We start from the raw sequence: 13,669 nt of genomic DNA on the forward strand, positions 1-13,669 counted from the left end.
CCATTTTTTAATTTTTCCCTGGTTATCCTCCCCCCCCCCCCCCCCCCCCCGCCTGCACCCCAACGGGATGCGGGTACGTCAGTGGAGATTAGAAGGGACAGCAAGGGGTTTTAGGCAGGGGTCCTGCAATTGAAGGCTTTCAAGCAGGTGACTTTTGTGTCACATCAAACGGTCGGCAGAGACTCTGCGACTGCAGAGATGGCCGGTAGATGGTGCTTTCGGCTCACGAACAGAAGAAGCTGTATACCTGACCAGAAAGGAGTAGAGGAATTCTGAGAAGAAAAGTTGAGGCCCTGAGGACTGAGAAAAGAAAAGTTGTAGGAAGCACAGGAAGCTGCAAAGAGGTCAGAGAGAAACACAGAGAAGCAGAGGAACAAGAATTAAAAAGGAAATGAAAACCCCGCCATGCCGTAAAAGCTAACAAAGAAAGATAAAACAAAGCATGCAGCACTTGGTCAGAAGCTCTCGGCGGTGGCAATAAGGCAGCAGAAAAAGCTTGGACAAGACTGCGAAGGCAGCTAACCTCGCTAAAATACACTGGCCAGATTTGCCTTTACTCACACCAGCATAAATCAGGAGGGAGATTCCCAGGCCTGCTTCTCATTTTGGAAACGTTGGCATGAATCTGGTGTCACTGGCCATTGCAGGAAGGTGGACAGCACTAGCTGAACATTGTCAATCAAAAACCTTCCCTGCCTCCCCGCAACAGAGAAGGCCATTCCTTGTGGTTGAAATTCGATTTTTATACCATTTTCAAACCTAACCATTTTAACTGTCAAATGTTCAACTTTGAACATAACGTGATTTTCATAAGCCAAACTCATTCCTTCCTTCCTTCTTTCCCCTCTTTTGAAGACTAGGAAAAATTAAAGGAATGCTACTTAGTAAAATGACATTTTTTTCAAAATTAAAAAACAAACATTGAAAACATTCATTTTTGAAGCTTTCAGAGAAAATGAATTTTCTTTTGATGTCAAATTTGCCTTTGTTAAGACATTTTTCTGAAAAAACACCCCATTCATTTTAGCAATCAGATCTTGCTTGCTTGAAGACTTTCGCTGGGTTTGAAATGAGCATAATCAGACTATTTTTCAGTTAGGTGCAGAAGCATTTGCAGTTAAATAGGCAGGATGCTTGTGTCTCCTGCTGAACAGGTCTTCCTGCTCATTTTGATGGGCTTCTGTCCTTTTATATTTATAATGAAGCGCCTGACATTTCTCAGGCAGAGATCACCAACTAGTCTGATTTCTGGCACACCATAATTGGTGCTTGCTTTAGCAGTATAAAGGAGATCCTACAATGTGCAGAACACCCGCCCCGCCGCAGAGCAGAGCGCACTTGGCAAAACCATAACCGTAGCCCATTATGCAAAAAGGGGCTGGAAAATTGGTAAAGGGATACAGCAGAAAATAAACCCAAAAGGATCACAGACAACAAGGTCATTTCCTGGAGGATGTTTGAAATGAAGGCTCCAAATGAATTAAAATGAAATTTCCTCCAAACAAAAGGAAAGCGAATTCCTCCCCCATGAGCTTCTTCCACATCTGACTTTACAAACTTCTTTCCCACCTCCCATGCGATCTCGTGCTGAGCCCCATCCTTTCAGCATCTCTGCTGGGGACAGGACAGGGGGAGCCCAGCCTGAATCACTTGCTTGGAAAGAAACCAGGACAGTACAACTGACAGAGTGTGAGACTTCATTTCGGGCTTAAGAAGCCCAGATCGTAGACTGGGCATATTCCTTTCTTGAGGTCACAGTAGAAGGGCTTAAGAGTCCCTTCTGACCATAAAATCTGGGACCCCTATTTTGTTACTAGATGGATCTTCTATACTTAACCCCGCAGATATTTCTCAAAGATAGGAAAGGGGCACTGGCAGGGTGGTTTCCCACAGAAACGGCTGTGTTAGATTGGATGCGCTTTGCTGGGGTGGTTAAGATGGTTTTTACCTGGGGAGCGAGTGAAGGTTCTGGAGGTAGAGCGTTCCCGTGATTTATATGGGTACTTTAATGTTGTGTCCAGCTGTTTAAAACTCTCCTTCAGTGAGTGGGTCTGGTAGTACTCAACTAATTCCTGGAGAGAAGACATCATGTGCATTAGATTGTCACTGGGGTTCAGCAAGTCTCCAAACCAGCCAATGGTACCCGCAGCCACAGCCTGAGCAGCTTCAAAAACTTACCAAGAGACTTTCAAACTTTTTGGCTTCTGTGATGTGAATCCAGTTGTCCTTCTCCACCACCTTTATGTGTTTTACTTCCTCGTTAAACCTGTGACAGGAATCACAGCAGCTCAGAAACCTCCTGACACATAGGCATTTGATTATGCCTCACTGGGCATATCTACACATGTGCATTTACTGCGCAGTAACCAAAATGACTGCAAAGTATGGGTGTGCATCTACACGCGCATGCCTATACAGTGCAGTAAATATGGTGACTTATGCTGACTTGAGCATAAATTTGATACCTGCATCATGCAGGTATCAAATTTATTCCTGACTAGTTACTGTGCATTAACGCTGTGTGGGGACTGACTTGGGATTAATTTTAGTCCCAAGTCTGTCCACGCACAGTGTTAACATGCTGTCATACATTTCATAGACATTAGGGCTGGAAGGGACCTCGGAAGATCATCGAGTCCAGCCCCCTGCCCCAGGGGCAGGAAGTCAGCTGGGGTCACAGGATCCCAGCAAGATAAACATTCAAATTTCTCTTGAAGGTGTTCAAAGTAGGTGCTTTAACACCTGCACATGTAGACGCCTGCCTTTTCCCACTTACTGCACAGTAATTTCAAGCCGGTGTAAATGCACATGTAGACACACCCACCATGTAATTGTACTCAGCGTTTTTCTCTCTATTGTGAACATTAATGGCTTGTTTCAACCCCCTGGCAGGCATGACAATATTCCCCATTGCAGATGGAGAGTCTGAAACATGAGGTTAAGTGAGGTGAGGTCATCTGAGTCAGAGCTGGGAGCAGAACTCTCCCATTCCTGGCTTAGTCTTGCATGAAGTACCCATGAACCTTAGTAGCCATGTGTGGGGTCACAGGGAACTAGCTGTTCAGTGTAACACCATGCTACAGCCACTGCCTGATGCCTGAACTTCCAGAGGAGCTACCTGAGTAATCCAGAAATACCCCGATTCCAACAGCCCAATACCAACGTCTAACTGGCCCTTCATCTCAGTCCTTCTACTTGGTACTGATTTGATTGCTTCAAATCCAGCAAGGATGTGGTTATCTGCTCATACAGCTGGGCATCAGCAGTAATGCATCTTAAAATACATGCCTCCAAGTCGGCTTAATAAGGGGAGCTGCACTTGCTATTTCAAAAGAAGGAAGAAAGAAGCATCTTCCATCGAAAGTTTACCAGACTCTAATACAATCGGGCTGTCATAAGAATCACGAGATTTCCTCAGAGGCAGAGCCAGAGGAGAGCGAGGCTTGCACATTCAACAACGTCATGCTCACAGGCACAGCCAAGGTTGCTACCAGCTCACTCCACCATGCTGCCCTGTGTTCCCTGGACACTTTATCTCTGCTCCATTCATGCAAACACCCGCTGTTTCACATATATATATTGTAAGGGGCTGGAAGATCATCGGGTCCAGCCCCCCTGCACGAGGCAGAAAAGACAACTGGGGTGAGGTGATGCAGGAATGTCTTTGCACATCTTCCACCGGGTGCTGGGTCGTGGCAGAAGCCTTACTCAGCGTAGTGATGTAGGTGGCTTATACTCACTTAATGCTAATTGCAAAGCGTTCAGCCTCCGCTGGCCTCTCCCGGATCAGGTATGTCCCACTCGCATGTGACTTCAGCAGGTTGTCGGCCTGCTGCCTCTCCATGTTCCCAGCAAACCTAAATGGACACATCCTTTAGGTGCTGCCATCACAGAGCAGCCAGGTACCATGGGGGGAGGGCTGTCAGACAAGGCTCTGTTAGGTACCGTGGAGAGTTGTACAGCACTTTGAATTGTACAGGAGTTAAACCTTCAATAAATTATTCCCTATTGATCAGAAAAAAAACCCCTCCTTAAACAGAAAGGAGCAAGGACTTATCCATTGCATTTCCCCCACTTCTGCATTAAGTGACAGCATGGTCCTTACACTAGCAGCTACTCTTTTATGATCTCACGAAAGCCTTATAGGCCCTGGTTCTCTACTTGCCTTCCTCACAGACCATGCTGTTAGACAGCACCCTCCAGAGGTGATAAACCTTCTTTCTGATCTCGGGCACAAAAATATTGCACTGCTCTAGCATGGTACAGAATTTGCATATTAATAATGTTAGGTCAGATTTTTTTTTTTAATTATCACCTTAAAGATTTGCATTGTGTAACAAAACAGTCCACTTTTCAAGGGCAGCTGGGAGGATCATTCAAGAAGGTCTGATCAAGCTCTTTATATGCAGACAAGAAAGTGATCAGAGGTATTTAAATTGCCAGGAACTACTTTGCAATTTAAGAGGAAAGATTTAGTGACACAGAATCCTTTGAAGTCCCTTGATTTATACAGCTCCTAGAAAAATCACATGGATTGAGCAGGAGTCCCCAGATGAATAGATTTTAGTGAACTTCTTTGGGGGTTAATTTAGGACTCGGGAAAGTAAAGCGCCGACAGAAAGAGCTTTAGGGCAGAGGTGGGGATATACGAAGCACACGTTTTCCTGCAATAATCTCCTGATGCTATAAACTGACCTCCTGCATCTGTCTCCTGAGCAGGGGGCTGCCAATCATGTCAAGAGGCACATGGGACAAATAACACAGAGGAAAGTATAATGACATCGACAAATGCATTTCTACTTGTGCTCTCATCTATGATCATTAATGACGGCACCACTGCCAGGCCCCCTCTCCACATGCACGTAAAGACGCAACAGGATCCAACGTGCGATTCACACAATCACCCCTCCTGCCATACCACACACGCAGGGCAGGAGGCACGATTGTGGGATCACACATTAGATCCCATCATGCCTTATGGCTTGTGTAGGGGGGGCCCAGGCTCCCCCTGTACCAGCAAGTAGTAGTTTCCTAGAGTTGGGAGCCCCATGCATCCCAGGTGAGGGGCCCCCAGCCACAGGGGTGTCCCATGCAACCCTAGGACTGGGGGTCTGCTGCTGCAATGATCTCCCCTTCCCGGAGGTGTAGGGATCCCACAGGGCCAGAAGATTGCTGCAGGGTGATCCCTCTGCCTCACGGGTGTAGAAAACTTCTGGGGCTGGAGGATCACCATAATCCTCTGGCCCTGGGGGTTTCCAGCATTCTGGAGCCCTATGCATCACAGCTACCATGATCCCCAGGGTCCAGTGGTTTCCCATACCCTCAAGCCCTAAGCACTACAGCAGCCATGATCCATAGGGCTTGGGAGTGAGGGAAACCCCCAGACCCTAGGGATCAGGGCTGCCACCATCCCTAGGGACTGGGGTTTTTTTCCTGGGCATGGTGCACCCCTGCAGCTGGGAGCCCTGCAGGGAAGACTGCTACACATGCAAATTAAAGCTCGATAGCAACCGGCTATAAAGTTAGTACAGGTTTTTGAAGTCTAACTTTATAGCTGGTTGGAGCTTTTTATTGTGTGATAGCTACTTTGCACGTGGAACCGTGGAACACCTGTGACATGTAGAGGGATAGCAGTGGGGCTTTGGATTGGGCTCTGAATTTAGACTCCGCTCATCAGCAACAAAATGCTTATGCACCAATGCAGTCCACCATCTTTGCCCTGTTCGTCTGAAATTCCCACCGCTTGCAACAGTGGCTAGGATACAAAAGCAGATTCTCACTCCCATTCGTAATTTGGTATTACACAGCGGATGTGAGACAAAGAAACAAAATTAGATGGCCAAGTCAATATATCTTTATGTTTGTCATAAAGTATTTTTATCTGTAGGTCCAATTTAACAACCGACTTACCAAGGGTACGCGGTGTAGTCTATTTCTCTCGAAGGAGGCCGGCTGTTGGGAGGCTGAAGCAAAGAGAATAGTGCTTGTTACTGGAGAGCACAGATCTAATTAGGTTATAGATCACCTTGGATATGCTCCTCTCTGGGAGTCTTTTTATATGCCAAGCATTTTATGAATTATTCTCTTCGGAGTTGGAGGAAGGGTGCTATAATCAACTGCAGCTCTGTTAAACATGCCACACAAAATAGCTATGCTGAGTGGACCATGGCCTTTGATTTATTTGAGCCCTTTATTGTTGAAAAGCAAGTGAAAGCTTTTAAAACTTGCAGTGAAAACCAGGACGTAGGTTTTGCACTGTATAATTGTTCTCAAGGCAGGTTGCAACATTGGGTGAGCATGGAAAAAGTATGCCACACAAAGGAAAGCAACTTTCTAGAAGGGCAGAACTGGGAAAAGACACAGACTCCTTGCTCATTGCACTCCCCACTAGATCACACTGCATTGCTGACCTGCAGAATAAGCTCACTGCTTGTTTTTAGATGATCTGTTTCTTGATGTCAAAGTCCAAACAGAAAGAGGAAGTAAGCAGATTAGTCATTGACAGTAATCCCTCACCAGCAGCATCCTGAGGCGCATGGCCAAAGGTTGAAATATTATAACCAATGGCCAAAGGTGCCACCCAGTCAGGGAGATGACATCTGGGTACAACTGCTGCCAAACATATCACCCAAAGAGATGAATGGCAATTGCAGCCAGGGCTTTACTAGAAGGACTGGGGAGAATGTGCGCACGCATTATTTTAGATTGGATAAGCATAGGTCAGATCCATCTACAGTGTTACTTGAAGAGCAATAATAGCATAAGGGGCTTGGGCTGCCCCCCAAAACTGATGCCATCAATGACTAAGGCCGAGATGCATGCTGGGGTTTTCAAGTGCAAACACAAGGACTTGAAACTAAAGCATTAATTTGGAGGATTGTTCACCGGAGGCTGCAGCACATCTCTCTGCTAAAGCACTGCTTCTTGCTCCTGCTGAGCCACTGTCAGACTTTCTTGTTTACTTGATTTTCACATAAAGCTGCAAGGGAAGAAGCACTCCCTTGCCAATGGCCTGAAAGTCTCCTCTCCCAGTCTGTCCTGCCCAGCAGACTTGAGCCACAATAGCAAAGCCAAGGCAGGACAATGTCCCATAATGCTAGCAGCAGAAACATTGCACACCCATCGCAGCGAATGGCTCTCCAATGGTTAATCTGACAGCAGACTGTCAGGCATTTTACTCAGTTCAGTGAAGAGATGCCATTTAGAGTAATTAAAATTTAAACAACAACAACCCCATGGCACACAGTATTTATGTGGTTTCAAGACACGGCACTACAGTACATCAAAGCAAATCCTTTTGGCCTGATAAACAAGCATGACTGTCTCTTTAAGCAAAATAACTTGCATGCTCCATCCCAAATCCCTTGGCAATCTTGCGTGAAATATCTGAAGAGGAACCAACGCAGGCAGCCGTTCCTACTTCCTTGACTGAGCTGAGCCTGCCGGCAAAACTCACACTTCAGGAGGTGTTGGAGTCTCTTTCCTGGGCATAGCTGGGGGCTCCCGACAAAGCGCCGCTGTGTGAAGTTACCCTCTGGAGAAAGGCATCAAACACCTGTGCTATGTGACATCCTTCCCTCCCCATAATGTGCATCTCCCCCTCTGAAATCAAGCCCCAGCAGGGAGGGGCGTAGACTCAAATGGCCAAGTGCATTCCTGGAAACCCAAAGTGACTCCCTTGCAATAAGCAGAGATGTCCAGTATCCTATAGATGCAGACTGTGATTTAGATGTGTGTGCTTTATCAGGGTCCCAGGTCAGACCCCTACTTCCCAAGCATCCCCCTTGCATGCTGGAGATGCTTGGATCCAGATCTCGGTACTTACCCTGGCATCCACAGGACAGGGCTTTACTGACGAGCTGGGGAAATAACCTGATTTCTTGGTCTGTATTAACCTCCCCTGTAAAAACCAAGCGAAAGACAAAGATCAGCACTGGGGAAAGTGCTTGCGGGGGCATGTTTTCAGCACAGCACTAGCAGGATGAGACAGACTGCTCCGGCCATTGGCGATTGCAGGCTGCATCCCTCCCTCACCCAGCCTCCCAAGACATACCCTTGGAAACTCTGACCCCGTGAGATCACACGCCAGCAGCAAGGGCTACGAGTGCCGTCAAAAACAAATCAGAGGACTCTGAGACGACCCAGCTGCCACAACTGAAGAGTCTCTGGACATTTCCCAACGGGCAGCTCCACTCACCTCCCACCACTGGGAATCCGGGTCCCCTCTCAGCAGCTCTATTACATCCCCAGTTTGAAATGTTAGCACTGGTTTCCCCGGGGGAGCTGGGTTGCCATGGTAATTCTGAACTGCCACCATTTTAGGACCTGGAAAGAGAAATGGAAGAACAGCTTCGTTAATGGTTTTGTTAAAAAGAACAAGACCGGTTGTCACCACCAGATCCCTTTGTGACCCATCCAGCCGTTGTTACTACAAGCACCCTTTGTGACCCTGACCATCAGCTGCCAGGATGTGTTCAGCGGAGATCATGAAGGCTAATGGGATCAGTGCTTGTGGTACCATAGTGGCAGGGCACCCCTCCTGTGCATGGGCCACCTTCCTGCTCCAGACCCATGCATGCCCCTTAAGTAGTGCCAGCATCACCCCTGTTGCCCGCTTGTAAGCAGACTGGAAACTGAGGCGTCTTGAGGCAACTGCAGGGAGAGACTCCCAGACCAGCTTCACCTGGATTGGGAGCTTGCACGCAGGTAGGGCATCCCTGCAGAGACAGGCTGCCGCTAAAGTAGAAGCACACCCATGGAGCTGCAATTAGCCTGAACTAAATGGTTCATTTGAGAATGAGCAGCAATCAGAATAAAATGTGGGCAGATAAAGATGGGCCGGACGAAACCCCAGCTCATCACCTGGACTTGAACACTGCCGTTTCAGGTAAGCTCTTGTTGGGCAACAACAAGTTACAAACAACCCACTGCATAGTAAGTACCAAAGACTGGGATTGCAAAAGGGCCAAATAACCACTCAGTTCCCACAGGGTTTCAGTGGGGCTGGGGACACAAACTCCCTGTGGTCTCTTTGTAATTCTCTGCAAAAGTCCATATGCTTTGCAAATGATTGCACATGAAACAGTCCTCCTCAGCTGCATTCAGCCATTATTTGTCCTTAACCCTTTCTTAGAACAGCCTTCTCCCCCAGCCCGGATCAAAGAGAAGCAATAGGCTTTAAAAGCAATCTTTTAAAGATCCCCAGCTCGGGCTAGGTGAACTTCTCTTACAGGAAAGAGACTTCTTTTGCCGGACAGTGCATTTGGGACTATCCCAGAACCACAGTCTGCACTAGCAGAGGAAAGTGCACTAGTGACCGAAGTGAATCATGATCCCTTCAAGAGACAACTGCAGGAGTTGCACCATGAATTATTACAACCGCTGTGCTCTGGGCTTGCAATCTTACAGGAGGATGTTCCACTCCTGTCCGCCTAACTGGGCTCTCTGCTGAGACAAGATTGGTTTATTTCCAGGGAAGATCTGGCACAATAAATTTCCCCCACTCTCTTTGGGACAGAACAGTTATTTACAGGAAGCAGAAGTCTTCCAAGCAGTCAGCCAAGGAGCCAAACAGCACAGATGCAATAAAGCAAGGTGGTGTCAAAATGTCAGTTGGCATGGGATGGCACTGAAGAAGACCCTTCTTGTGGCTTTAGGCTACTTATTCGTAGAGGAGGAATAAACTTATAAGGATTCTCACAGGAAACAAGTTGGCTTGGGCTCAACTCCATTGCCTGTTTTGTGCAGAAAGCAAGGTGCCCTTCTGCAGATATCAAGGCTTCTTATAACTGAGAAAACAAAAGTGCTTAACGTAGGAGGAGGACGAACAAAGGGGAGAGGGACCTATAGGTGATAGGCAGGAGCAAATGTCTACAATAGGGCTTTTCGTGATGTCACTATTTTTTTTGGTGGTGGGAGATGGGGAAGAAATGTCCTCAAATGACATTAGGTGCAAAGCCCAGGGAACCCCCTTCCAAAATTTGCTGACCAGCTCTTTGAACCAGAATCCAGAGGTGCCTCCTCCCCAAAGTGCCCTTTTGTAAAGCAACAAAATGAAAGATGCCCTTACCAGGTCCTACATTTAATGGGTCCTGCAGAGAGAGAGAAAGGGAGAGAGAGAAAGGAGCAAGTTCAATTAGGTTTATTGCTATTGAATGTACTGGAAGATAAAATACAACATTGTGCACCAGAGCAAGCTCTGCCCTGCCCTTGTTACCACAAAGCCCCACTGGCAATTGTGGCAGAAGTCACTGTTTTCCAGGGGGCAGGGAAATACGGTGTCATTCCTCAGAGATAACTGTTCACGTTTAGTACAGGAGGGTTTCAATTCTCTGTAGGAGCAGACTTCACAGATAGACAAAGGAAATACCAGGATGAGAAGTAATCCCCTTAACTCCCCGCACAGGTGATCTGAAAATCAGCATCGCTGGCAGCTCAGTGGGTGAGTATTCCTGGTGGTGCCCACCACCAGTGGAGGGTGAGGACAGTAGTATTTTAAAAAACAGGCCAATTTGAGCTAAAACAAAAGATATCTGTCATCGGGCCCGATCCTACTCGGTCTTTGCAGATCCTACTTAAGTGAAAGGAAAGCAGGAGCATTCAAAGGTAACCAGAAACATTTAAAAGAAACCAGGAGCATTCAGTTCCCGGTGGGATCAGACCCAGGTCAGGAGGGGCTCAAAATATTATCTCGTGTCATATGTTCAGTGCCTGCCGGGGACTGTCCCCAAGGGCCACCCATTCTGCCGAAAGCTCGTGGCAGTAATTAAATCTGGACTAGTAAGACACAGCTGCAGTCGGCCAGACAATCCCTCCCCACAGATGGGCGTTCAGCATGGACGAGAAGGCCGTGAAACAAACGTACCTGGTCTGCCGAGGAACCTGAAAATAAACGTTAAAAGAAAAGGGTTAATTTAGGGAGAACCACATCCTGCTTGACATCTCACTCTGCTCAAGGAGACAGGAGCCAAGTGACTCCATGCACCAGCTTCTATGCACCAGCCTGTCTGCATGTGGTGGTGGTTTGGGAGCAGGAGAAAGAGAGCAGATAGAGGACCTAGGGCTGGTATGTTCATTAGGAATTAGAATAAGAACAACATCCTGCCATCACCACATCAAGCCAGATGCAGTAGTTATTATACCCTCCTCATTAGGAGTGAATTACTCCCTTCTTCCCTATCACTCGCACACACGTATGTGCACACGCACATTTGCTCTCGCTCTCTCATCATCTCCATTAAAAACATGCAGATTTTATCCCACTGGTCTGGCTGGTCACCCAGAGAAAGAAAGTGATCAACAATAAAGAGTTATGATACTGGAACCAGCTTTAATAGAGAAAGCAATTATGTGTTAGTTTTTAATTATTCAGGAATAGGACGTAAATTTTTAGATGGAATTTAATGCAAAGAAGAAAAGGCAAAGAAAAAGGTTTTGGATGATTCACAAGCCATAGAGTCCCTTTTGAAAAGCAGCTTAAGATACCGGGTGACTTACTGATTTTGCATGGTGGGATGATTTCCAAGCATTCTTTGTGAGCGCCTGCCCCACACTGTGTGCAAAGATAGCCCTGGTAGAAAGTTCCTCTGTGAAAAGAGATGTTGGAAAGTCATGAATTTCATCTCCCTAATTACTTGTTCTCCTAATGACCATTTCCATTTTCTTTCACGTTCAATAATTTGTTTTAAGCTGTTCTTGGTGTTGCTGGTGATGCTTGTGGAAGACCCCAGGATTGACCCATTTTGAGTTTATCCAACTACCAGGGGTAAAAACACCCACAGGCCTCCACATTGTGCTGAAAGACCACCTCTATGTGAACAAGGTGGCTCCAACTTCTTCTCCTTAGGCTCGAGGCTGAGGATTGAGCTTATGCCCACTGCTGTGCTGTTGTACACAGCATGGACACTTGCTCACTGGGAACTGGATTGAAACCCCAGTTCATTTTTACTTTGGTCACCGGCATTCACCTGATAGCAACCCTTCAAGCCAGGGCTAACTTGGAGATTCAAGGTGGTAACCGCATGGGATGTGGCTCTTTTCCCCTCTACCGTTTCTAACCCCCTCACCCTCCCTTCATGCAGGCCACCTTATGAAAACTGGAAGTCAAGGCACAGCCCTGTTTTCCTGCTGAACGAATTAACCGCTGAAGTCAAAATGCAGGGTTAAAATCTCAGCCAGTGGATGTATTTGCAAGCAGGGAAAGGCTGAAAGTTAATTCCATAACATTATCTGGGCTGGTTGATTCCAAAGAGCTGGAAAAACCCAGCTTACCTTAAAAACATCTTGCAAGCTTTGCAATTGGTCGTCTTCTCGAACGTGTACATCTGGAAGTTGTGGTGATTTGCATTGGCTTTCTCTGGCTTAATATTGGACCTGGTTCAAGAGTGGGAGGGGTGGGGGGAAGGTGTGGAATAGGTCAAACCATTCTCGTCAGACATTTGGAAGTGCTGCGTTTCTTTTAGCAGCTCGCCCACGATGGCTGGGATCGGGTGCAAGCGTGAAAAGTTTTGAAGCCATGTGTGGGTGTGCATTAAATTATTTGCAATACATTTATGCATAACCCTGTTTCTCTCTCCCAGCCGGAGTCGCTTGGTACCTAGGACTCCCTCTGTGCAGAGGGCCAGCGCAAGGTTGGCCTCACCTGCATTCTCAAGGCAGGCCTTACCCAGGATGCAAAGACTTAGTGCCAGTTCTCTGCACAGATTAGGGCTCGATTTTGATGGCTTGATCAAATAACAACTTAGTGTTTCTCACCACGTTTCCTCTCAAAGACTACAGGCAAACTGTACCTTCTAAGCCCTTCAAGGGAGGACAAGGAGCTGCGACTCAGGATCTGTTACCTCTGCATGCTCCTTTAGGGACACCCACCACACGGTAACCCCGAATCAAACAGGGCTGAAGTTCCAGCGGTTTTGCTACGCTTGTACCTCTATGCCTCACGAGCTTGTATCGATTCACTTTCTTATTGATGCAGCTGTGAATTTCCATCCCTGGAAGTTTTCAAAATCAGGTTGAACAGCAACTTGGCTGGGATGGTTTAGTCAGAGATGATCCTGCCTTGAGTAGAGGGCTGGACTAGATCTCATGAGGCTCCTTCCAGCCCTACTTTCCTATGATCCTAATTACTACGTCTGTCTATACCCGGAGCAGCCACTTCCACGACTACCCAGGCACATGCATTTTTTGCATGAACAGTTTGGTAGCTGATATCACACAGGCCACAAATACTGGAAGTCCCATCGAGCATGGAGCTCCCAGAGAAGTCAGCAAGAGGTGCCATGCTCTGGTGGAAGGTGTCCCAAATCTGAGCCCTGCCATGAAGAGCTAGCAATCAGATGGGCCCAGATGCTTTTTGGCAATGGCAATTATGCTCAAGCAGACCTCAACTTTGCAGGAAAAACTCAAGCACTCACATGGCCATTTCAAACTGCTCCACCCACTTCCTCTTCATCTCTTCCGTCTTGCAGAAGAACTGGAAACCCTGCTTCCCTTGAAGGTGAGTTAGGTAAAACCCGTACGACCACTGCAACAGGAAACAAGAGAATGGATCAGATGTGGTTCTTCCTCCCTGGATACCTTGTACTGAATGCTTCAGGAACAAAGCTTTGGGGTTTGGGCTCGGGCCTCTGCTTTACCTTCCTCTCTTTGGTCACCTCTCCAATTAGGTCTC

General features: G+C 47.1%; 1 protein-coding gene across 1 annotated transcript in view; it reads right to left on the reverse strand.

The window, feature by feature from the left end:
* The window catches only part of VAV2 (vav guanine nucleotide exchange factor 2), a 321,762-nt gene that overhangs the window by 7,926 nt on the left and 300,167 nt on the right, over nt 1–13,669 (reverse strand). The window contains exons 17-27 of the mRNA XM_019510306.1: nt 13,413–13,522; nt 12,271–12,372; nt 11,497–11,585; nt 10,865–10,881; nt 10,070–10,091; nt 8,198–8,325; nt 7,826–7,900; nt 5,911–5,963; nt 3,741–3,857; nt 2,179–2,266; nt 1,949–2,072 (exon numbers count right to left, since the gene is read on the reverse strand). Of these exons, the coding sequence (XP_019365851.1) occupies nt 1,949–2,072; nt 2,179–2,266; nt 3,741–3,857; nt 5,911–5,963; nt 7,826–7,900; nt 8,198–8,325; nt 10,070–10,091; nt 10,865–10,881; nt 11,497–11,585; nt 12,271–12,372; nt 13,413–13,522 (925 nt within the window). The remainder of the gene's footprint in view (nt 1–1,948; nt 2,073–2,178; nt 2,267–3,740; nt 3,858–5,910; nt 5,964–7,825; nt 7,901–8,197; nt 8,326–10,069; nt 10,092–10,864; nt 10,882–11,496; nt 11,586–12,270; nt 12,373–13,412; nt 13,523–13,669) is intronic.

The sequence above is a fragment of the Gavialis gangeticus genome, unplaced genomic scaffold (assembly GCF_001723915.1).
Source record: "Gavialis gangeticus isolate Ggan-Ray unplaced genomic scaffold, GavGan_comp1, whole genome shotgun sequence".
Taxonomy (NCBI): domain Eukaryota; kingdom Metazoa; phylum Chordata; order Crocodylia; family Gavialidae; genus Gavialis; species Gavialis gangeticus.